General features: G+C 37.2%; 1 protein-coding gene across 1 annotated transcript in view; it reads left to right on the top strand.

The window, feature by feature from the left end:
* The first annotated feature begins 310 nt into the window (after positions 1-310).
* Positions 311-26821, top strand: part of LOC131677855 (mucin-2) — an 85593-nt gene continuing 59082 nt past the window's right edge. Inside the window, exon 1 of the mRNA XM_058957920.1 lies at positions 311-1086. Coding sequence (XP_058813903.1) covers positions 789-1086 — 298 coding nt within the window. The 5' untranslated portion in view covers positions 311-788. The remainder of the gene's footprint in view (positions 1087-26821) is intronic.

Raw genomic sequence — 26821 nt, 5'->3', positions numbered from 1 at the left:
CCGCTGTGCTTTATGAGTAACAGTTTGTCCGGAAATTTGTATCTAAGACTTATCAATTACACGAATTTTTTTCAATCATAGGTTAAGCTTACAATCCCCAAACTGTACTATTCCAGTTGGCAACACTGGCAGCATATTTCATTCAATGTCAAGCGCTTGTTCTCTGACTGTTTCTGGCTCAGGAAGCTTCCTCTCGCCGGCACATTTTCCGCATACATACAAACGATCATACCTTGCCGACGATGGGAGGGTTAAACTAGCTTGCCGCAAGCTGTTCTCTCGTACGTCCGTTAGTTTAGTTTCGTCAGCCGATTTGCGATGCCGGTTTTCGTGCATACCATTCCGTTCAGGTGTTCATAGTAATGTTTGTGCCTCGGTTTTATTTGAATAAATCGGTTTGCAGCATGGCCATCGTAAACCGTTGGTTGTCGGCATCGGTGCCTTCTACAGCATTGAATCTAGAGGTGTCTTATGATTACTAGTGAAAATGATCATATCGATCAAAAATTGTTGAGTCAAAGATCGTTTTGTCAGTGTCTGTGATTCAAACTAAGTTCCACACGTTTAATGAATGGCGTGACGTGATCTGGATGCTTTTTCAAGTGTAGAGTATATTTTACGAAAGCCGCGGAAAGGCATTAAACGAGCGAATGTAGAATTACCACATATAACCGAATGAGTTAGCGAGCCTCGGTGCGGAACGTGTAGTAGTGGTGCAAGTGAAGCGAGAGTTGCTACAAAAGTAGCCGCAGCGGTCGTCATTCGGTCAGGTTGTGAGAGATGCGAAGATGCCTTTTGTGCAACGTGTAGTGACCCCGAAATATGTTGCACGGTCGACCAAGCCGTCACACTCACGTGGCGCCGTTTCACTTCCAGTTCAGGATTATGAACTGGAAGCAATCACTAACCTAACCCTGAGCAATGCCTTACGACAGCTGGCCTCACTGGTTTTCATCTCGAACCAAATCTTTACCGAACTCAACAAGGAACTGGCTAGTGTTAGTGAACGATCTCTTGGGATAAAGCAGCGGATCGACAATCTATCCAAGCGAGTGGAGGAATTTGACCCAAAGCAAGTCACAGTCCGTAAGTACCCCGCTTTCATACTACACTCTCTTCGACCCTCGCAGCATCACGACTAATGGAATCTTCCTCTTCTCTGCATCTTGTCTGCTTTTTGTGTACTCGTATGCTTTTGCCCTGCCCCTGTGGAATCTTTCCGCCTGGTTTTTATCTTTCTTCCCACACTATCCCGATCTGCTAGAAGTGGAATGAACCGAAACATGAGCAATGCTCTCGTCGAAATCGAATTGATGGATTTCCGGCTGTTGATGTGTTTATTTCCTGTTCCTATTAGTCTGACTTCGGATACTTTCAGTTGTGCCTTCGCTGTACTTTCTACAGTATGTTAGTATTCTGATCCTATTTCCATATAATGCAGCAATTGCACCTTAAATTTTCATTGCAAAATATTCAAAATTGGATGAATGGAAATGAATCTCCGGAGAAGGCTCCACATCACTCGTTTTACGGTGTACACCACAATTCAAATTCTACTAGACGAATCATTTTGAAATTTTACACAGTATGGTAACTGTGACTTAATTCATCTTAGCGCCTCTATTCATCCCACTCATTAGAACGTTGATAGCAGTGTCTGCTATCTCTATTCAACGCATTCGCTTAAGTGGTAGGATGGGATGCGTTGTACTCGACTTTTAACTTCACTCAAACGCGAGTATTTTACATTTTCAAGGCCAGATTTTTCATTCTATTACTTCTGAGAAACGAAAAAAAGATGGTGAAACCTATTCAAGCGCAATACTTTGACAGTGGACCGACTTATCAACGAAATAGTGTGACATCCTGGATAAGGAGATGAATAAGAGCTCGACTACCCTATTTGTCCATATAATTCCCCAGACATGGGAACTTTTCCTGTTTCTCTGATTTTTTAATTTTATGAAGCACCAAAAATCCGATTTTTCCGAAAAAAATCGTGTATCATGGTATTGTAAAAATATTATTAATAATATATAATAATTTTAAAAAAGTATTTGAGTGATGTGAAGAAGAACTATGCGAACGATTAGTCCAGTAAATGTTTATGCACACCCCATTTTTCAAGGTGCCTCCGGAGATTCACTGTCACTCGCCCGATTTACAATATTTTGCAATGAAAATTTAGGAAAATATTGTTCAAAGTTTTCACTATTATATGGAAATAGAGTATATAGACTATATGGAAATTGACTATATAGACTGTCACAAAAAGCACGAGAGACGTTTTTTTACCGTAAGTCTAATTCAGACCACCTTCTACGTACGATTGATATGCGGTTGTGGTCCACAAGCATCGTCGTATCGGACACTCACGGGAAAAAGACCAATAAATGCAAATGTTACAAACTTTCAGCTGGCATGACACTAGAAACATACTGCGAGATACGGTACCGGAGCTCGTTTATCATGGGATTGCACCTTCTAATCTCTACAGATCCGTTAGGAATACAACTTATAGGAATCAGCAGTAATCTGGCGTTCAACATAAACCCATAAATCAGCCTTTAGAGTAGCGCAATCGTATCTCCTTTTCTAAAAATTTCATTCAAATAATGATTGATCGCAAACTATATACAAACTTTAAAATGACAAAACAATTAATAGGGGCGAGGGTCAGTTTATTTTATTTCCGAACTAACTCGGTTCGAATGGAAGTGGATTTTCATTTAAATTTGTCTCTGAGGACGCTTTCCGGGAAATATTCCAGGTCAAAAGAACACAAAATCAGCTGTGATCTAAGATTAGCGCTGGACGCCGCACAGAGGAAAATCACTGACCAAAATTTAAAATAAAATGGTTAAGTTATACTCATACATGCTCAAATATACATTGATTACTGTGGCAACATTGAAAAATGTTAAATGTGACAGTTTAATAAACTTCAATAATTTTACTCATTATTATTTTCTAAATTAAATACTGGAATAAATGAGACAATATCATTACAAAAGAAGTTAATTACAACCATGACCTGAAATAAATAATGAACTGGAAATAAAATCTTATTGAGGTAGTATTAAGTCGTTCAGTATTTAGTATTTTTGCTGTCTTTAGAAAAACTTCTGTGTCTTTAGAAAAACTACTTCACATTTTTATGTCGAAAACCCAGTCTATAGGTGAGATCCGGCATGATGAAACAGTATTACCACAGACAAACACATAATCACTGAGGAAATTCCTGTAAAACATAGATCCGGCCATTTCAGCAAAACACTACTTCTATCTTTTATACACAGCCCCAAACACTCATATGCCATAAGGTTATCCCTTATGAAAGCGACCGACTGTGTTCAGTTGATAAATCTCCATGTTTTTTCAGGCACATTTTGGCACAGGAGCAATTTTTCAAAAGGGCGTTTGCATGCCTCACTTTAAAAAAAATACCGATTACCGTATTTTAGCTTAAAAGAAAGAAAACGTTTTAAATGTCATTGCAGAGAACTATCAAAATATTTTTGTTTAAAACAAACAGACAAAACTGCAATTTTGTTATAGAATATTAAGGGGGCGAAATCCTTCCGCGCCATGGGTCAGAAGGTCGGTGTTACCGGCCAGATGGTCAAAAAGTATTTGGCCAATATGGAGATCGGGATGAGGTACTGGAAGTCCAGCAGCGGCTGAAGGGACTCGTCAAGGATGGAAGCCTAACGCGGTTGTGGTTATGGACGACGAAACGGACCAGAATTTCAACGGCAACGACTGGCTGAAGGACATGAACAGCGAGGTAACATACATCTTCCACGCGAAGTTCCCCAAGAAGGTGACTTACATTCAGTGAGAAGGGGATGTCAACACTGGTCTTTTATCGTAACTTGCGGTCACCGGAAAGGTGTACAGCACGAAATTCTTAAACTTGTGCAAGAATTCACTTCGATAAAAACTAGGGGGAAATGTGAAACCACTCATTTGCTCTATAGGCGTTTACAACTACTGCTATGTCGACTGTTACAGTGCAGCACGACGATATGTATATCTTATATTCAAAACATATTATCTTATATTTAAAACATGTGCCATTTCAGCCCAGAAAAAAAATATTATGTATTTTTACATTTATTTTCATGTTATGTAGCATGATTATAAATGTAAAATTTAATAAGTTTACAGAATTGGTCCCGTCTTTCTTAATTCGAACTGCCAGCGTAGCTGTTCGTAACTGTCAATCAAAGATTCGTGATTGGGAAGACCCACAACTTTTTGCTATTACAAAACAGTAATTTGACGGAACAAATAAGACAATCGTCGAAAGCTCCACAAAACATAAAAATGTTAGCTCATGAAATTGCCACTATAAAACTTGCAATAGTTAATAAACACTTGAATTTGTTCTATCGACTTAATAAGCTCCTCGGGATCAAGATTATGCAGAAAACACCCCTGGACGCACTGGTATTCGAGAGATCCTTTCCCAGCCTTGTGCACGATTAGAAATTTCTTTCGTTGGTTCCGCTCTCTATGCACCGGAAATATTGTATGCTTCGCTTTAAAACAATACCTTCCTGCGTGCAAATGTGAACCTTTTTCCTTATTTCATTCACCACACAAATGCATACCTACAGCCTTTCCCCTTCCGAATGTAGTGTGAATCAATAAATAAAAATACAAAGAAGAAGAAAAACTAGTAACACAACGCACCTTTATGCTTTTATTGGCTCCTGCACCTTGAGCCTGTGCGATGGAGTATATGTAATGAAAAAAAGAAAAATACGTAAATTCCCACCTTCATAAACCATGCTGGGCTTACATGGCTGGAAAATTTAGCCTAAGGGTAGGTTGAGACAAAAAACACAAGTGTAAAAAATGACTGCAGTTTTTCGATTCATAAAAACTTGTCTAGCCATTACTGTGTCGCCTTGCACGCTCGGATGGTTCTCCCAGCAAGACACCGACACTTCGAGCCCAAAAACCCCAAGAGCTCGAAAAGCCAGAAAAGTTTGCACAAAAGCGAAAAGAAATCCCCATTACGACGATCGATGCCGGGTTTCTTTTCGAATGTCGATTTTATGCTTCGCATGCATGTGAACCGTCCGACCCGGCTGCTCGGTTCGGTTTATGATGTCCACCCACGCCGATCGCTCTGTCATCTGATTCTAGTCTACACACAGCGTGTACGCGAAACGGAATGCTTCACTCACACCAACCACGGCTACAGTTATGGCTTCGTCGAACAACTTGTACCTAATGGTTCCTATGACAGTTTATTGCTGCCGGACGCAATAGGTTCGCAGGTTTTCTAGACAATAATGCCCCATGGCTATGAATTGTGATATGATAGAAAGAGGGTTGGTTCAGCCTTCTGAGCAGAGATTGATTGTCTGGGGCAATTTAGTTTCAATCGTGTTTGGTAGTTGTAAGACACAAGGTCCTCCAGATCCTGATTTATATACGACAATTCTCATAATTCTATGCTCAGAAATCAAGCAACAGTTTTAAGGGAAATTGCAATGAATATGCAGGTGTGAGCCAGTACATTTCTAACCATCCAATGTAGCAAGCATGACTAATTTGTCGTTCTTGCTAAACTGCTGTGGCTAGCATGAAGACACGTTGCATAGCACGTGCAACCCACCTCAATGCGGTAGAGTTAAGCAAAATGAAATACTTAGCTTCGCGCAAACTTTCCGAAGGCTATTTGGCTATACATTTTATAGTATTCAAGGTTTGTTTACTGAATAAACAGAAGAATTCGGTATACGTTTTGCCTTACAAGCGCGCATTCATACAATGCCGTTGCAAGTATCATCCATTGTCGCTTTTTATCGATTTTGATTTTTTATCGCCAAACGATGTAAATTCAAGTAATTTTAAAACGTAGTGTTTGCTATGAATATTTAATAAAAGTCATTTTATCATTGTCCTCTTGTTGCTAGTTTTATATAAATAGAGTTACAAATATTCGAATTTATTGAGTAAAAATCTATCATGTTCCCCAGTTCTCGCCCTCAATATTCAGTGACGCTACCGAAACCGTTAACCGAATCAACCGCGTTGTCATTCATTGTAGGTTTTCATTCGTCTACGATTATAACACGAAGCGAACGTGCAACAAAGAAAATTTTAAACTATGTTTGCATTTTCTTAACTTGCGTGATTTTATCCCGAAACCCTAGTAACAATTTAGGTTTTATGGCATTCTTGAAGCCCTTCTCAAAACATAGAATGCACTTGTAGTGTTCTACAAAACCAAAATTGCTACTTGGGAATGGTTTCATTAGTCAAGCGTACTGTTTGATGAAATTACAATTCTGTACAGAAAGGTCATATCATTAAATAAGTTTATTCGCAAATCGAATTCGAATAGGTTTCGTACAATCCACTTTCGTTAAAAATATGAATTGTTTGAGATGCAGTTTGTTTATTTCAGCATAATTTGTACGATTTGCGATATCATTCATTATCAACCCACAAAATATGTTTTGCACTATTCACGAGCAACCCGTCATACAAATAAAAACAAGTTTCAATTTTTGTAAATACTACGAATAATTTTCATAATTATATTACGAATATTTTTGGTGCATATTACTAAAAATTTCCGCAAATTTTATGAATAATTTTCAAAAATATTACGAATATTGTTCGTAAATATAACGTTTTTGTTCGAATATTTCATCAAATAATTCTAACAATCTATCAATTCGTTTTATTGATTCGCTTATTTGACACAGTTCATAGCGTTAACTCAATGGAGTCGTGGGTTTACAATTTGTAAAATCTATAAATAAAATCAAATATGTCTGATTGTCCGTTGGATCTCGTGTACGCAACTTTCTATTGCGCGCTAAGATCCTCTTTCGCTGCGGGTAAACATTTGTCAGTTAATTATCTCTTGTCTTTCACGTCAAGCTAAAGCTGCTTAGTGCCCGCGATCAGATGTTTTTACTCCGCTTCTTCCTGTGTGAACTCGTCGCCATTGTTATTAATTTCCTCGCCGATAATGCTTACAAGTGATTTTGGGGTTGAGAATACTGCTTTTGCAGTATGACCTAAACAGCTACCACAAATTTGGCAACTGTTTATTGGTTCAGGTATTGGTATTTATAACTCTTCTTTGGATTGCTTTGCCGCAGATGAGTGGAGAATCGGTTGAGATGACTGATAAATTGATATTAACCCTCTTAAGACAAATGTCTCCCATTTAATTGCGCTAAGTTTTGGTTTTATACCTTGTAAACGACGATCATTAAATAGTCACCTCTTCTAAAATAGCTTTCGGAATATATCTTCGTGAGTGAGATAACGGTGAGAATATGGTCCAAATTACCTTTGGAAATCAAGGTAAAACAAAATAAACCTGAGCAAAACTTTGCTATTGTAGGGGAGCCCGGGACTAGTTGACAATTGGGGTAAGTTGGCGGAATCCCTTTTTCTCCGGTTCTAATAAACATATAGATCTGCCTCTCGTTATGTACCTCAAGTTATAAGAAACACTTTACGTTATTTCGGGTGATTTTGAATCTATTTTCCGAACGATTATATTTTTTGATAGCGCATGAAAAGATCCTTCAGTATCCGTATAGATATTACATGTATCCACGAAGAAAAGTTTTCTTTTAAATAGATTTTTATATAAAATTTGCGGTAGGGGTAAGGTGGCGGTGTTGCACGCGGGGTAGATTGGCGGTACTATTTACGGTGCAATCGTCTGAAGAATTTAAAAAAATTGCTGTTGAATATGGAGTACGCGTCAAAGTCAAAATGCCGGGGTATTCAGCTGGTATATAAGAGCAAATGTCGGTTAAAGCACAGTTTTCTTGAAAACACATTCAGCACGTTCCAAAAGGACCCCTGAAGTATTTGATTCTCCATTTGATCGCTTATTTTTTGGCGCATCTATAAATACCTCCAACGGGCCAGGTTAAGTTGGCGGGTTTTCAAGTCACATATTTTTGTCTCTAAAAATGGAGACAATGCATCAAACATTATAATAAAATTCACAGATGTTACCAACAATCTGCCCTTTCATGCCAAGTGGTCTATTTTGCAAGATCTACCTACAAGCGGTAAAAAATGAAAACTGAAAACACCGCCAACTAGCCCTGGTCTCTCCTAATGGTTTTGCATTTTTCCTAAACATTTCATGTATCTGAAATAAAGGTGGTTGAAATGGAATTCGAAATGGGATTCAATGGAAAACACTTTATGTTTCCTAAATTTCTAAATAAAGAAATTGGTTCTTTCAGTAAATTGGCATGGTTTTAGCAATGCTAAAACTTTGCGCAACTAACCAGTCTTCTATAATATCGACGAGAAATTTTATTTACGCAAACTTGCATCAAAGCGATTTTTGAATCATGGCGGTTTTTACCATTTTTTGTTAACCATTTCTGTTAACGACCTATTGAGTCAATTTGTCAACTGTCGTTACGGCATTTAATTAGCAAGGGACTGGAAGGTGAAGTATATTTTTCAATATTAAGAGCCATAGTACTCAAGGGAGAGCAAGGAGGTGAAGTGAGAAAGTTTAGAAAAGCGTAGGAGGGTCACATGAGCAAGCTTAGAGTTCACCGGCGACTTAACCCTTTGTCTGCTACCGTAGGAGTCAAGATCTTTTGGCATTAGAAATGCGAATCACCTAAGTCTACGACATGTCCGGACAAGCGTAAAGTAACTTGTTACTTCATGCTGTCGGAACCGACCATATTGGCGATTTGTACGCGGATTTTTGAATTAAGGTGGGCTTTTAGGAGCACGTATTCCCCGCGTTAAAAATAATCTGTGTGTATTGGTTCCGTAAGTTTTGAATTTTATAGTCTACTTCTCCGTATTGCAACCTGTATTTTGCAATTCGATTAAGAGGATAACGCGGTGATAAGTCATGTAGCATTACCCTTGTGATGTCAATTTCAATTACATGTTTGAAGTTGTTTTGCGAAACGAAATGTTTGACATGGTCTCACGTATTGGATGATATCAGTACTGCATTGTAGAAATGATGATTGGCTAATTTCCGTAAGCATAAACTCCACTTTTATCTTCAGAGTAAAAAATTTAAAGTCAACGATCGCGGTGTTGGGTCGGAGCAGCGTGTTTTCGTCAACTTTATTCAACTGCAAGCATAAATATAATGTTTCCTTTGTCCTCGAGACAATGCACACTAGATCGAGAGGCTACTAGTTGTGTTCACTTAATTGGATTATAGGTTTGGCTCGGGCTGAAGTAGAAAGTAGACTGAAATCGATTCTTTCGATATCAACACACGAAATTTGTTTTGTGCTAATTACCCAATACGTTAAATTAATTGAGCCGTGGACTTTTTAATATTTCCAAATTTCTATAGAAATTAATCTTTCTTGCACTTGATGTTGTTGGAGGTTTTTATACAGGATTTTACGTAGTGTGTCTTCTTGTTACAGACCTGACACGTAGGGGATTGCCTTTTATATATGCACATCGTGATTTGATTTTTGAATTTAATCCTTGCGAAACGAACAACAAATTAAAGTGGTGGAAATTTTTGAAATGCATGCCGCCAAAGGGGTCACTTAACTCCACGGGGACTACTTTACGCCAAAATTAAAGAATGATACTTGAGCTTCTAGTTCAAGTTTAAGATTATATTTGGACAAAAGCAAAACAGTATTATTTGCTGGTTCAGCACAAATATAAAATTTGGATATAGGTTTAAAAGAATGCTTACAAGTTATCGTAGTAAGTGATGAAACTGAAACATAAAATGTACATCAAAAAGCAGTGTAACTTAAATTCTCTTGAAAAAATATGATATAATAATCAGATTATTAGATAAGACTATATATATTATGTAAAACTATCCTGGCAATGTAATGCAATTATTTGTGTTTGTAGTTCTTGCCCATATTTTTATTGTTTGATAATTGATTGTAATTGGTGACCATATGCCCATTTTATCTAAAAATGGGACTCCTTACGCCAAGTTTTACTCAAGACTATATTACACAATATGTATATTTGATCTAAAATTTACTCGTATTTTGGGATTTGATTTTAATACAAAGTAGATTTTTATTAGCGTACTAATTTGACAGTTTTGAAAAAAACTGTAATCGATAATTTGCAAGTTGAGTAGTGTAGTAACCATTGTGCAAAAATATAAAAACGCTATCGTTTCTAGAAGTATTTAATCTATGTGTATTGAAGCAATTCGTTGTGGAATGACAGAAAGAGCAGCGGGGAACAGTTCTGCAGTGCAGGCGAATGACCTTATGGTTAAAACCACAATAAACAAAAAAGGTCGTCAGTGTATTGGAAATGGATATCTCATCAAAGATGCATGAACTGACCTGTCCATTAAATGTAACAGTCCCATTCGCATTTTTGACGAAAATTCCTTCGCACTCCGGAACACAATTAAAACTACTTTCAGAAAAATACTATGACAAGGCTGTGTAATTCATAAGGCTCAATGAAAAAGTATATCTTGAGCAGCGTTTTTTCCCGGCTTGCTGACTTTCGATTTAGGACTTATTGACTCTCCAGGTTACTGGATGTGTGTTAATTTGCATTCACACATAAATAACTAGTATATTCCTTAACCATAAATCAAGAAGTTAACATGATTTTGGGGAAAAAACTAATTTCTTTATATCTCATATTTAATCTTGATTTTCCAAAAGTTCTTTTCACTGTCTTTGGAGGTACTTCTGCCATATGTAAAACATAAAACAGTTTCAAATTTGAAGTTGCGTGATCGTAGTTTTTTAGTGTAATGTACAAATAGTCCTATTTTTGGCGTAAAGTAACCCCTGATGATAGTACTTCTTAATTTTCTATATCAAATTAAACATGTGATGAAAAAAAACACTTCGTTGATTACTATAAATTAAATTGTTTTTTGTGCCACTAATATGTCGACCAAATATTACAGCCCCATGGTGTATTTGAGGATTGAAAAATCGGGACCTACTTTTGTGTTCATTTTTAAAAAACGGTATTCTTGAATTATTTCTCTTAGTACCAAAACTTAACCTGATAACTCAAATTCTTTTGTAGCAATTTTTATCCTTAAGCGAATCTCCCTGCGCTAACATTCAATACGATCTGTTATTTTGTTTATGTAAATATTATATTAATGAAATGAGGATAATGTAAAATGTAAACGAAAAATCACGAGTTTGGATTGTTTTGTGAGGTACAAGGCATCCAACGTACCGTTGGGATGTAATTTTAGTAAGCTACAAGTCGCATAAGTTGTATAATTTTAACGCATATTCAAGATAAGGCGTATTTTCGTGTTATTTGACAAAATTTTGTTGCATTTTGTATGGTGACACATAGGGTGATGAGCCTATTTTGGCACCATTAGGGAGAGGGTCGCACTATTTTTTGTACAACTTTAAAAGAAGCCATATTATCTATAACCTTTCTCAGCATAAAGTATCAGTGTACTGTTTCTTAAACATCTATATAATGCTTATTTAGCAGAATTGCCTCAATTTTCAGCATAAATGAAAATAAATGTTCCATTCTGTGCATCTATTCCCACCTCAACGATCCAATTATCGCCTCATGGGTGTGCCAATTTCCACCTCATCGAAAAACAATTTAGTTGAAACGCAATGCCTCATATTCCATTTGCGTCGATTCTAACTAGCTATCCAGATCATGGACGCCAACGTGTGATTTGTAAAACGAATCATTCTGCTTTTTTCAGCCGATCAAAACAAACGTAAACATCACGCACATCAATGAAACTCATCAGCTGTTAGTAGAAGAGCGCCCAGAATTGCGCACGCAGAAAAAACCATTCGAAGGTTAGCAACTGGAATGACAAGTTTCACATCACACATTGCTTTCTCACGATCCGAATTGTATGTGCAGATGAAAATAAAATATCTGCAATCAACAATTAGTTGAATAACTTGAAGTAATTGATTACTTATACCTGAAATTGCATTACATTATATTTATAAGTTCATGTTTTGGTTTGGCCGCACTGGTGATTCTTTTCTGTATGATGGATACAAAAAGTTGGTTTTGATTGTGGTAGTGTATCAGCAAAACATGCCAATAATAGGAACCCCCGTATTTAGTTTTATCCTATTATAACACTAGGCCTATTCTAGTGTTTGACGAGTGATTTTAAAGTGAAGTTATCGTAAAAAGATTCTCCAGCTAAAATAAAGGTATGTATCAGTGCAATGTTTAGTATATTTGTGCTGGAATAACGAGATATGAGGCGGTAAATGCTGGCTCGTAAGTGTTTATTTTGCTAAGCGCCGTTGCATCCAGTTGCGGTTCACTACGTGAGTGAGGCGGATTAGTAGATATTTCTATAAGGTGATTTTGTTTTAATTAAAAGTTGGATTTAGAGGATAGTTCTAAATACATATGTGCACAACAAATAAAGAACATAACTTGAGCTTATTTTTTCTCACCTGCTTTAGCCAAATCGATAGTGTCATTATCTCATATGCTTGGTTCGAAACCAAGGGGTACGAAATAGGGTAACAATAGGCTCTACTGCCATAATAGGCACATCACCCTATGTTTCTATCTATTTTTATCACGCAATTTCCCAAAAAAAATTAATATCTTTTTCCGCTAAAACTCGTAATTTCCTGTAGATTCCAAAGAATAGTCAATGAACACACCAATTTCAATAAATCGAGACGTTCTAACAGTTCGTCAAATTTTGCAAAAATCAATGGCAGACAAAGTCTGACCATCACTGTATTACATAGTTGCTGTAACTGTAAGAAAACACTTTACGAACACAAAGAAAGTTTTATATTGACAAAGAAGACCCTTTCACCTTAAAGCATCGCAAGAGAAATTTCGCACCCATCGTTTACTGAAAAACATACCAAAATGCAAATTATGTGTCAATGCGCACTTAGCACACATTTTAAACGGAATAGAAAACAGACGAGTTTCGTGTCTGCGCGCCTCAGAAAAGGATGTTTAGATAGTCGGTTTGCCTACATAGGTGGCACTGATTAGTAGGAACATGTTCAATGGGTCGACAGTCGCTCGTTGCGAGAACGGTAACGACAGAAAAGGCAAATGTTTCCACTGTGTCTTAGCATATGTGAAGTGTTATTTTTTTCATTATCGCTTTCGAGTGCTTCACCAACCCATTGAATCCAGAACGTACGGTTCGTGGTCGTAGTACGAGACTATCTTCTCCCGTATACCACCCTACCTCTTGTTTGAAACAAATTGTGTCTGTATCTGCTTCACTTTCGCCTAGACGCCCTTGAAATTCGAAACCACTATTCTTTGACATGAAGGGCGTTTCAATTGATTTTTAGGACCACTTCGATTCTTTGTTTCAAATTTGCTCAGGACGAGAGTTTCGTCACGTTTTTAAGTCCCATTGCGGAAAATAACTAAAAAAAATTCTTTCCTATGGAAGGAAGGAAGCGCAACCGGGCTATTTATAGGACATGATGGCGTGCCGTAATAACTTCCTGGAAACTCGGGGGTTTTCAATACGTACAAATTGTGGTTTCACTAACAATGCTGTTTACCATTTGTTATCCTGTATCCTGTCCACACGTATCGGGCCTGCTTGTGCGTTCAACGTAAATATTTTATTTAGTGGATAACAGACGTGTACCGAAAAGGTGTTTGCGCCGTTGTTGTAAGCATAGAGGGGGAGTAATTTTACGATGGCTCAGGCCTATGTTAACGATTATACTGTTACTGCCAACCAGCGTCACAAGACCTGCGTTTATTTTTAGCAATAATTATTCGTGCGGTAGATGCGTTTCGAGACGGTCTGTCTAGTATTGCCATTCAGTTGGAAACATGTGGTAGCCTAATATTAGTTTATTTTAATCGTTACATTTACACAACAAAATGTACGCATTAGTCAGTTAGATTCTGGTTTTGGGGAGATTCTAATACACGATTTTCTCTGAAGGACAACCAAACAATTCTATTAGTTTTATGTACACAGCTGATCAGTGAACTAGGTGTGTAATAGATTATTTCGGTTTTCTCGCAATTGCACATTGGGTAAAGTGCCTATTTGCACTACAGTAAGGAGGGTTAACATTAATTACTCGGCCTACAATCGATGGAATGTGTACAAAGCTTTGCTTCGTTGTTAAGAATCATATTCGCACATTCTTGAACCAATGCTATGTAAGCTTTGCCTTCCTTCGAACGTCGATGAATTTCGTTTTTCTTTAGAAGTAGTAGAACATGCTGTCTGTTTTCAATTCACTCCTGATTCACCACCAAAAGACATTCTCATATCTCCACTTACCAAACATATGTATTGTATGTATTTAACAAATTAAGTCCAACTGGCAATAAGTCTTAATGAACTAAACTACAAATAATTAACCTAAAGTGATAACAAACGGTTTCGAAACTTCGATTACTATATCTTACCATACAGCATTCTTTAAGGTGGACGCTGGTAAATATCTTTCAAATATTGAAAACTGATCGCAATAACGAAAAACCTCGACAGATTATAAATAACTAATGGTCTCTTGACCTCATGTTTTCCAAACCGTTCATTTCGTCGTTTGGCTGTTGTCTGAGAAAAAATTACGCGGAAGGCGGCATTTTGAAGAAAACCAAACGAAAAGAATCATACAAACAATGGAAAGAATGGCAGCAATAGGCTGATAGATGCGGCTACTTTTATTGGATTTCGATTACCTAAACCGACTATCGATTAGATTGCCCGGTTGAAATCTGCACGACATTGCTCTCTATTGGAGTTTTCGTGATTATGCAGATAACCCCGGAAAACCGGGAGCGATAGATTACAGACATTGTGTTGTTTGCGCTGATTCCTTCCATATCTGTCCGACTAACGAACCATCAAATGACGGCGAAACTCTTTCCCCTGAAACGTGTGGTGACTGGTGTCTGTGCTACTCAACGCGCGCCGGCGGCAAACACAAAGTCGACCCTTGGAACAGGCGCCTTTCGTCCGGTTCCCTTCCACTCTTGCGTGTATGCCGCCGGAACAATATCCATAAAGAAATTGATATTTGGATTAAATTAATCCGCGTTTACGAAATCGAAATAATTGAAATCATAATGAACCCGTGCGACCGCCGCCCGTGGGGTTCGCGATGGTCGACCTGGACGAATGGCATCTCGGCGCTGTTGGTATATAGCCAGAAATTAATGAAAAGAACATCGCCTGCATCAATAAAGTTGACTTCTTTAATTGAACATAATGAAAAACGGACGAATGACGCGTCCAACACTTATTCGAACATCATTCCTGTCGGACTGGGTGGAAAAAATTGAACCGTAAGGTCACACATACACACGCTTTTTCCTCCCTCCACACGTTTGTCTTCCCTTCTCGACAAGATGTGCTGTGAGAAAAAGAACTGGTATGTTTATTTTAAAAACTATATGAACATCCGAGTGGGAAAACAAAGAGAGAAAGTGTTATCTTAACTTATTCGACAGAACCGTATTAGCTTGGCGGACGAAAATTAAGTTTTTTCGTCAGTTTGTAGTTTCGGTTAGACGTGTTAGTGTTTTTTTTTCGGTGTTACGAAACTGATGGATCAGGTTGATGGGCGGAATGGACCTCGGAAATCCTCCCGACGTCCGTAAACAAATAACCGACCAGCGACGGAAAACTGGGCAATAATCCATGTCTGGAATCGCGGCTGTTCTGGTTATTGTTAAGTATGGTGATCCCGATACAATGCTTTTTACTAGTGTGAGTGATACTTGGGTTGATTAGCGCACCAATTTAGGATAAAATGTTCTAAATATATCTTTTTCGCATTGTTCTTCTATATTTATGTATGAATAGGATGTTTCAATTCCAGTGTTCACACAAACATTTGCAACCGAGGCTAAATAGTTTGTTAGCCAAATCTGCTTAATTTACAAAAGAGACCAGTCATGAAATATTACACTTGTAGAAGGGGGTGGTTTGAACATTACCCTTTGGTTTCATCGAAAAAAAAAAAATAAAAGAATGATTCGTACCAGTACCAGTGACGGAAGGATAAGAATATTTATAACAAAGATAGTGGGCTTGATTACCCATTTCAGGATTTTTTTCGTCACAGAATAAAAAAGGTAGGTATGTAAATTTAATGGGCTGAACTAGAGGATAAAATGACTATTCTATTCACCCGAAAGGGATTTGTGGACCTTAGCTACCCCTTTGATGAAAACCGAAGTCATTTTCAACTTGAACTTTAATGTCCAGAATCGCAACTCAATGTCTTGTTCTATGAGATTCCCTATCTACATTGGGCAGACTTGCGATTATACGCACTTTATGCTTTATGAGATATTCTCGGTCTTCTACGAAAGAATAAACCTACCTGAAAAGAACTCAGGGGAAGACGAGTATCCTCATGGGACAATGTCATAACGTTCAACGAGTGGTGCTTCATAACGTCCGGGACATTATGACGTATCAGGCTGCGCCAAAACATCTGAAAACGGGTGTGCGTTATAATGCCTCGGACCCTTCTGCGTCACAATGTCTCAGACGTTATGATACACCACACTTCAGGCGCTATTTTTTTAATTCGTTTATTTGACTCGGTTCATAGCGGTAACTTCGGACGTTATGACACGGTGTCTATTCACATAGCTTTTTGAGTCTAGTAATTACGGACTTTAACCAAGAAGCATAAAGAGCCTCTTGTATGTTTCTAATATGAGTGAGTTTGTTTCATTCATGACCTCATCCAAGTCACTTGGATGAGGTCATGAAGTTTGAGGGAAAAATGGTTTGATGCAACAAACCAATCATAAGACGAAACGGCACGAAAAAGGAGAGAAGTGTTAAAATCATTCAAAAAAGCTGCTAAATGAATGATCTCGCAAGGTTGAAGATATTATTCGATTTTATGCTGAATATAAAGATTTTAGCCGAATTTTCTATGTAATGATTTTCTATCCCTATCAGCCCAGCGTATGAAATTTCATACGTTTGTTTTTTTCGCAACAGAACGTTCCAAAGTGGATATTTTATTTTTCCCATACTTAATTCGCCATAATATGAGGGCTCACGAAGTATTTTATAAATCACCAAAAGTTTAAACATAGCTGGGTTATAATGGGTTAAATGATCAAAGATGAAGTATATATTATGAAATGACTGTCGTTCGAACTCGCAATGTGGGATAGATTCCTGCGCAAGGTGGGATAGATTCATAGTTACTGTACATTTATGCTGAGGATTAATTTGTGCTACTCTTACCATACTCGATCAGACCACTACACAGCTCATTCCTAGGATCACTCAAACGAATCGTCGGGAGTGTAAATGCATCTGATTTTTTTCGCTTACGAACTGTGAGCGAAAAGCTCTCAAATGATTCGTTAGTGTTCAACTAAGCTAACCAATACCAATACAACGTCGAACCCCTTACATGAACGGTTTTTGGACTAGACAATGCAGAGATAACATGAATAACACATACCAACGTTTCCATGCTGCGATCGCTGCTGCAATGATCAGAAGTTTTTGTAGCTCATTCGAACAGTTAGTAATCATGTGTCGTTATGGTATAGAGTGTGAAAAGACGTAGTAGACAAGTAGATGTTTGTCGATTATAGCCCTGATGCTACCCGTTAGTCATTTTTTTCTAGTGCAGCTTAGTTCCCAACATATACATACAAACGGGATATCAATAACAGCGGGAAAATGGTTCAAATCAAAATGCGTCAATGACAAGGTTGAAAGGCCGTCGGGGGAGGTAAGCGAAATCATCACATTCAAGTGTGAAACCTATATATGCCATTTAACGACTCAACAAGTGTATCATCATAGTATGGGTAGTAAATCATCTCTTTAGCGATTAGATGTTTGTCGGCTCTAATCTAGAAATCTGATGACCGAATTTTTTCTTAGAGAGTAATGAGGTAATGAGTTATTTATAATAGTGGATTTACGATAAAACAAAACGTCCACTGTGTTAAAGATTGGTTTAACACAGCAAGGGCAGGACCCACGACACTCCCTGCGCGATTGACATATTTTAGCCCTGCTAGCCATTCAGTCATCGGTACGGAGAAACATTTCGAATTGAGGACTCCTCACACCCTCAGTAGCCTCTTACGACAGAAGAACAAGACCCAGTGGATCAATTCGTGGCTGTGGTACTTCAACCCGTCGAATACCACACGGTTTTGTTCGTTGAAAGATAATAGACTGTTATCAACCTACCAATTCGGGCTAACTTATATATAATTCAAAATTAACCATGTAATTACTCTTCTATTTGTTATTTACAACAATTACACTTTTTCATATATCTAACAACTCCTTAAGTGTATTTTGGCAGAACTCGACTCGAGAAATGTTTTTGACAGAATCTAAATAAATTTCATAGGCCATAAACACCCTATTTTAATCTAAAGGCAACGGTACGTTTCGTAGCCCAATTTGACTAATAATCTTAAGACAAATGCAACCAGTTTATTGATCTTACTATTTATAAAGTTTTTAATTTCGCCAAAAGTACTATACTGCGTCGGGGATTTGATAACTGGAAAATATCTTGTAAATAATTAAGTAGTTCATTAACTAAATCTGCTGCTTCTTATTGTAAAAAATTGATTATTAAACGTTTTTAAGCATCATTATGGGGTATCTCAATTGTTTACAAAATATCTTCCAGTTATCAAATACCTAGTCTCCGAGTAACTAAGCTTCTTTGCCGACAAATTATAAGAGCTTGTATATTTTTTCTGCGGACTAACTATAAAAGCAAATGATGCTTGAAAACGTTTAATAAACATTGTTTTACAATAAAAAGTAGCAGATTTAGTAAATGAACTATTTAGATAAAAAAGTCATCGGACAGGTAAAAAAGATTTGAGACAAAAACCCGGTTAAAACCCAAAAGTAAAATCTCGCTCAATGGAATTTTTCCCAGTAGTACATCACTGATAATGGATCATTTACGCTATAATCGTGCGTAGCTAGAAAAATAGACAGTCGAACTTTCAAAACCAAGCACCGCTCCGGTACGGAAGCAAAAAAAAGTTAAATCCAGCACCTCTTAAACGGTCATTGCCGCGGGCATTTCCAACGAACACCCAGGTCATTTGATACATGGAATTATACGGAATGTTCACTAAAACATCACCCTCATCGTAAACCACCGGCTTCAAACCATCATACACACATTCCTACCGTCCTCCAACAAGTTCTATGCTCGCTCATTATTAAGTTTCATGTAAAATACTCCGAAGATTTCTCAGTATTTTTCGCCTTCCTCGTTAGCTCCACCAACCAGAGACCAGTCAGGGAGGCGAAAAGCAGCAATTTCATTCTGCTGGTGGGAACGTACTCCAGTGCTAACGAAGTTAAATGGGCGTAATTAAACTGTAATCAATTCAGGAACAAAAATTAATGACATTTCCAAATAGTGAGTGACGGAACGTAGAGGTCTATCACCACTGTAACGCTCCAATTGACAAATTTTTCACTGCTGTTTCATGTTTGTTGTTAGTAAAATGAAAAGATTAAAAAAATATTTTAGGTAATCTACATAATCTCATGTTAGTCAATGGAATAAGAATTCATAGATACTGCCAGCAATCGTCAAGATAGCCAGATATCAAAACACACTAACAAATCAAGCGCACCTTTTGGCAAAAGTGGCGACGTCCGACGTGTTTACATTAAACTAACAGCGTACACACTGACGGATATCTGTAGATGTGTGTGTTCGTGATGCAATATTACCTGACAGCGTAGTGAAGCTGAAATGCGAAACGGTTCCAAGTTGACACGATCTGTTACTAATGGGACAAACGCGTTTAGTTATTTGCTTTTGAAGTATTGGTTATCAATCAAGTTGACTTAACTTTTCGGTTCAGTTTCGAAAATCATGTAGTACTAAGCAATATAGTTGAAACTTCTTTAAACCAAAATAGTTTCCTTTGTTCTATTAGCATTCCGTCCTTAGAAAAATGTTTTACAATTATAACAATTCTGCTATGTATCTCACTGGCGGATCCAGGGGCAGGGTCCTGGGAGTACGGACCCCCCCCCCCCCGCCTAAAATTTTCAACTTGCTGAGAAATTTTAAATTAGTTTCAAACCAAATTGGACCACCAAGACAGATTTTAATTAAATGAGGTATTTATGTATAATGTATTGTGCAATGTTCGTTTCAAAGTCGAAATTTCAGACCCCTCCCGAATTTTTTTTCTGGATCCGCCCCTGATGCACCTTCAAAAACATTCTGAATGAACATCTCATATAGTGTAAGTACATGATATTCCCAACGTATTTGTATTATAAGATTCATGAAAGCAACGACGTAAACCAGATTTTACCAAAAGTAAGAATAACTCAAATGTTAACCGAAGACATCATTTGGCATATATGTTCCATCGGTTTTGCCGTCATCAAATCCAACTTAACCAGCAAATCAGCCACAGCATCCACATTGAAGTCTCGAATGACAACCATGCCATGTGGTTGCAATAAACACTTCACGCTTTTGTTTCTTTTTCGCTGACTCGCCTGATTTACAATTTTTGCGCCATTCTGATTTGTTTGGTCTACAGTACGGAGCTAACGTTGGATTGTAAAACGAGATCCTTCAATTGTATCGGGTTTTGCGCTTTGCCCAACCGGAGAGCCACACACGCACATTTTTACCCCTCACAATATCCACTCCAGCAGGGGTGAAGTTTCGCGATGCAATGTTCCAATTTTATGCTACACGGATTGAGGATATGTTGTTATAGTCCACTATAGAACTACGCCATGATTATAGACCCGATTTAAGAGGTTTACAAAGATTGCTGTTTTTCGATCGACAATTTTGAAACAAGTACAGCCATTACTCAGTCCAACCCTGTGCTTAACTAAATTGTGGTCTTTCGCACGGAACTCATTCATAAACCATAACCAACCAGTAGAAAACTATAATGTTTCAATTGTAATCTAAACATCAACCAATCGTTTGGTTAGAAATTATACTACATTCGATTAGTTCTGAGTCGATTTCCATCAACAGTAAGCGTATGCAACATTTCACCTCACCTCCTCTGCGTCAGGAGAAGTTTTATTGAACATTAAAATGAGTCTATTGAGAGGAAATTATCGCTTCCTATGTGACCTATAAAATACGCTAAGCAACAGGTTCGGCGTTGTCTACTGCAAAAAAATAAGCGTAAACGAAATGCGCTGTTTTTACTAAGGTCTGAAGGTTTGTACACTGCTGGTGTACTTTCCAGGGTAACTCTCATACATTATGCCAGCAGCCAGTCAACAAAGCTGCAGATGTTTAATTTTTTTTTGATTTTTCATTTATTCATACACGCGCTGGATGCGCCAGATGTGCTGGAAGCTGCCTGCCTCGTTTGACGTTTTTGCAGGTCATGGAATTGTGTATTGTAAATGTTTATCTTTGCTTCGTTCTATCCTTCTGATACAGCATACCACAAAAAGGTTAGTCCGTTGTCTCTCACATACTGGTACAACGAAACAAGATTTTTTTCATGTTGAGTTTAGCTTTTTTTTAAATTGAATGTGACCTACATTTGTTAACCTTTTTTCAATAAGTTGATTATGATATCCTAAAGTTCAACGTAGCAAGTGTCGAACGCCAGTATTCATAAACTGCTAATGTAGAATCTTTCTCATGGAGTCGAAATTCAGATTGACTTAGGCCGAAGGAATTATTTTTGAAATTAAAAAACAGGATTCGATAATACGATCTGAATAGTATTCACGTGATTGAGTATTACCGCGTACTAAAAAATGTTTTTAGATGACATTTACATACGTGAGGGTTCCGATAGATTTTCTTGATAAACACTAAACATCATTTCGATCAATACAGTGACTTCAACCAACTATGACTTCGGCGCACAAAGGAGTAACTAGAACAAATTCCTGGCCAATAACCAAATTTTTTTTTTTCGATTTTTTATTTAGTTTTATTTTTTTAACATTTCTAGAAGCATACTGCATAATGTGGCAAGATTAGGAGCATATCAAAAATTACTAAAGAATTTTTACATGGATGCAAAATGGTGATATTTTAAGAGACTTTTAATCATCTTTCATTATATATCCAACAATATTGCTTCCTAGTGATGACGATTGTATTAAATAAGACAATATTATTACAAACGTGATTGAACACTATCATTTGTTTAATTTCAGGTTAAAACTAATTAAAAATAGCTGTGTTACTGTGTATTGCACCAACTTTAAAAAAAACCTTCTTCTAAGCATTTTATTCCAAATTTGAATGATAAAGAGTTATAGTATACGGCAAGTTCAGGTAAAATCGCTAAAACAGTATTGCAAAGCAAGATTCCAGCTATCCAAAAAACGTTAAAAATCTTCCGATCATGTCCGATCTAAAAATTCTAAGTGATTTGAAAATATTGATTTTTTACTATATTGAGGTACACCGAAATTCCGTAAGAAAATATTAATAAATATACCTTTGGGAAAAGGTATCTTTATTAATATATACACAAGCATCCCTTCCCTTCTCCCTTTTCCACTGATCATCTGTTGATGCATCTGGAAAAACAAACGTATTCACAAAGATCATCTCGAAATTAGTATTTGAAAGAATATAGAAAATTGACACTGGTAGGTAGATAGAAGCTAAATTGTTCCAAAAACTAGTTATTGTCAATTTTTAGTTCAAATTAAGGCATAATAACAGCAATAAATAATTTTGGCCAGGATTCGAACCCAGTTACTCCCCTGTGCGGCTTGGCGAAGCCGATGAGTAATAATGAAGCAGATTAAATGACAACCGACTTGCGAGTACATACAATATGACCCTGCTAATGGATGGATAAAGAGTAAATGAAAAAACGGCTTAAGTGTATCACGGTATACAATTACATAAACACAAGCATTCACCGTATTTTCAAGACTACTGATGTTATTCATTATTGTTTCACATTTCTCCTTCACAGTCATGTTATCTTGCTCCACAGAGGTAAAAGTCTTTCTTAGAGTAGTAGTCAAACTACTTTACATCAAACTACTTTATGAACCTAACGGCGTGGTGTATTCTTTCTTATACAAATTTACCTATCAAGCATGTAAACTGGAATGTAGTTGAAGCGAGCTGTACCACGTTTCCGTATGATCATCAGGGGACAAATATGTGATTATAAATAACTATCACAGCGAAAAAATATGAAAATTAACTTGAGCGTATTTCATAATATCGCAGAAAAACTGTTCGTGTAATTATGTTTCACGAATAAATTTACGCTATATATTATGCACATAAAATGAACCCTGAAAATAATGTAATAATTGACATTATTCTGCTCAAGACTTGTGTGCTATTCATTCAACTTTCAGCCAAAATAGCTTATTTGTTCACGATTTTATACGAAACGTGCAGAGAGAAAAACTAACTGCATTATACACATACATGCTCAATGCGTCTGGGTCGTTCACGCTCAAGCAAAATTTATGTAGGTGAACTGTGCCTAAGACGGACATCTTAAGATTAAATAGCAAATTCGACTCACGCATGGTTGCATTGCTCGCAAATTGCACGCAAACCGTGAGTTGAGATCATGTTGCATCAATATAAGAAGTTATACCAATAAAGTTTCAAACAGAAATATGTTTAAAATGGTTATGAAAAAGAGAAGTAGGTAAGATGCAATGTAGTATATACAGGTATGGCGAAGATGGCACATTGGTATTCGTAAGATGAATCCTTACATTCGTCATTCGTCGAATAAGTCTTAACCCACAAATCCCCGACTATGTACGGGGAACGTGCCATTTGAGCCAATATATTCTGATTCCTGAACCCTCTAGTGCCCAAATTTTTGTTTGGCTTGAAAAAACTTTTGTATGTGGGTTTCGTGATGAGAAAAACGAAAATAATGTTGATAATTCATGTAAGCAATGGATTTTTCATTAAAGGCTTAAAATAAGTAGGCCGCCTAGAGGCGGTGTTGGGCACCTGGGCGAATAAAAAACAAAAACTTCTTTCTTCTAGTTTCTTCAACAAGCGAATTCAGATGGTTTATATTTTGGACTCCATCAGAACGCAAATTACCCAAGCTAAGGAATATTTCTCTAGTGCTTTGGTTGTTTAATTATTGACTTCTAATTTATAGTCAGTGTCTGCTAGCGATGGTTTGACTTATCATGTTTTATTTTTTAATTTAAGAAGATCGTGTAAAAGAAAATTTTCGAGATTCTTCAGGTGAAATTCCGAAGTAAACAAACAAAAAAGAACAAATTTTGTTTGTGGTTACGTACATTGTATATACGGCCTCTGAAAGTTCTTTTCGCGCGCTATCGAAAAATCTAGTCATTCGTGGAATAGCTTTGAACTAGCTCTAAATAACAAAAATGCTGAAATTTAAAAACTTCATCTAGGGTAATGAGCCTATTTTCGCCCTAACCACGTGAAGCCGGTGGTTAGAGCAGCGTTAGCCATCTTTCTTCAACGCATTAGAAAGCAAAGATACTGGTGCCAATGCATACGCATTGCATCAATTATATTCCGAGTAATTAATGAAATGGTGAGGCACCCTCCCTAATACGACTAAAATGGGCTCTTCACGCTAATATGCTCAAAAACTTAACGCCTAACGTGAACGAAACAGAATGTAATGCAACATAAGTACATGGGAGAATGTATTACACAGTACTTGAAGTGCAGGACTATAAACAGCGCCTTATGTCTAATACAAAAGGAGAAAAAAAGATTTCGCCAACTTACCCCAGACTCCCCTAAATATAATTATATGATAAGGACATCCATATTCTAACAGCAGCATTCACCCAAAGATTTTAAAACATGCTTCTTTTCAGCTAAAAAATGCACATAAAGCTAGTTTTGGTACGATAAGTAATCACAAAAGACTGATTTTTTTCACCCAGGTGCCCAACACCGCCATTAGGCGTGCAAAGTGTTTTACCAAAAAAGCTAAACTTCCGAATTATTCCACTAAACCAATTTACATCTACAGTAAAATGCTACTAACATGCTACTCAAAAATATTTTTTTAGTTGCTAAAATTTCCAAAAATAGTTAAAATTTGTTTAAGGAAGATTACCACTAAACACAAAATAGTTTTTTTTTGCACATTTTCATCGAATTTTCAACTTTGAGCTTCAATTGCCTTTAACAGAAAGCTACGATTATTCAAACAATGTGTGTGTATGAAAGGTGTGAGCGTTGGGAAGAAATACTAATGCGAATGACAACATACAATCATGTTTCAGTAGTTTTATTTAAATTTTTAAAGAGATCGCCTAGAGGCGGTATTGGGAACTAGAGGGTTAAAATTGCCGAGTGTGCCTGTACGTTGCTCTTGAAATATTGTAAAATTCGCCGTGCCAGCGTTGTTTCTAGTGAAGTTGAACTCTCTAAATGTCGTATTAATTGCACTACAATTCGATTATTAACCGGCTGACTGTAGTTTTGTTGAAAGTAGTCGTTAAATTGTTACTTTTGTTACCCGCCATCGAAAGCCAAGAAACCTTTTCAAACTCATCACCAAAAGAACGAGCGCTGTGGCAAGAAGAAGCAAATAATACGATAGACAGTGCTAGCTGCTAGGAGACTGTAAAAATGAGTTGTAATAAGTGTGCCGGTTTGTTTGCTCCAGGAGAGATTATCATCGTTTGCGAAGGTTTTTGTTTCGATCAGTACCATGCAGAATGCGTTGCACTAACCGTTCCGGAGGCACTAAGCTGCAATAAACATCGACACATTTTTTGGATGTGTACTCCATGCGCAGATATAATGAGCGATGCTAGGCAATTCAGAGCGTTTCGTGATAAAAGGCAGGCTTTATGTTGCTGATTCTTTTCTTCTCTTTCCTTCTGTCGCTGTTCACACAGAATCGCAAACAGATGAAAATAGTTTAAACTACCAACAGATTTCAGTTATACAAGAGTCTGTCGCCGAGATTTCTCGAGTCCGTCAGGATAGTACATCGGCAAAAATTGCCCAGGGGTATGCATTTTGACGGCATTCTACTTTGTATTGGCGTAAGAAATATGTCCATATTTCCCTACCCTGCTTTGTCCATCGTACGAAACATGATACAAATTTTAAAAAATGTGCCTATATTCAAAATGATTATGAAAAGTTTCTGTATTTTTTGCCAATCAAGTATTAAATACCCCGTACCTTATGCCCAGTTAGAAATATTTCCCGAGATCAACAATTTTCGGGTTTTAATCGTTATTTTCTGCTATCAAAAAAATTTATCCATTACCATGCTGTCGAAAAAACAATTTATTCTGTTCGTATATCCCATACTTTCCCATATTACTGCAGTATCTTTCGGAAGCATTTGACCATTTGACCATTTCAGCATTAACCTTGCAGTTTGTGAGAAACGCAAGGTGTCCGTCTTACCTCCCAGTGTCCGTCTTAGCCGACTTTCCCCTACGCCACTTTGTAGTCACGTTGATATGTGGCGCTTTAGCTCAGTCAGTAAGGGGGTGTCTTTGGTGAGTCAATGATTGTCGGTTCGAGTTTTGGCATTATTTAACGGGATTTTTTTTATGTCGGTATGCTCACCAACAGATACGTAGGTTATTTACAGTACGATTTGTGGCCAATGTAAAATTAATCATTTTTTTTTTATTTTATGATTTTTTTTTATGTCGGTATGCTCACCAACAGATACGTAGGTTATTTACAGTACGATTTGTGGCCAATGTAAAATTAATCACACGTATAATTTTACACTATTGGTCACGTTCCCTTTATGTGCCGTATAGTTAGCATAATTTTACATGATTTTTTTTTAATTTAGCGGTGACGTAGTAGGGAGAGTTGGTTCTTGGAATCAAGACCTAAATGGCTCACGAAAACCAGAGTTATGGCTTACG

This window comes from Topomyia yanbarensis, chromosome 1 (genome assembly GCF_030247195.1).
Source record: "Topomyia yanbarensis strain Yona2022 chromosome 1, ASM3024719v1, whole genome shotgun sequence".
Lineage (NCBI taxonomy): Eukaryota > Metazoa > Arthropoda > Insecta > Diptera > Culicidae > Topomyia > Topomyia yanbarensis.
The sequence above is the reverse complement of the archived record's forward strand: the minus strand, read 5'-3'. Positions and strand labels throughout refer to the sequence as shown.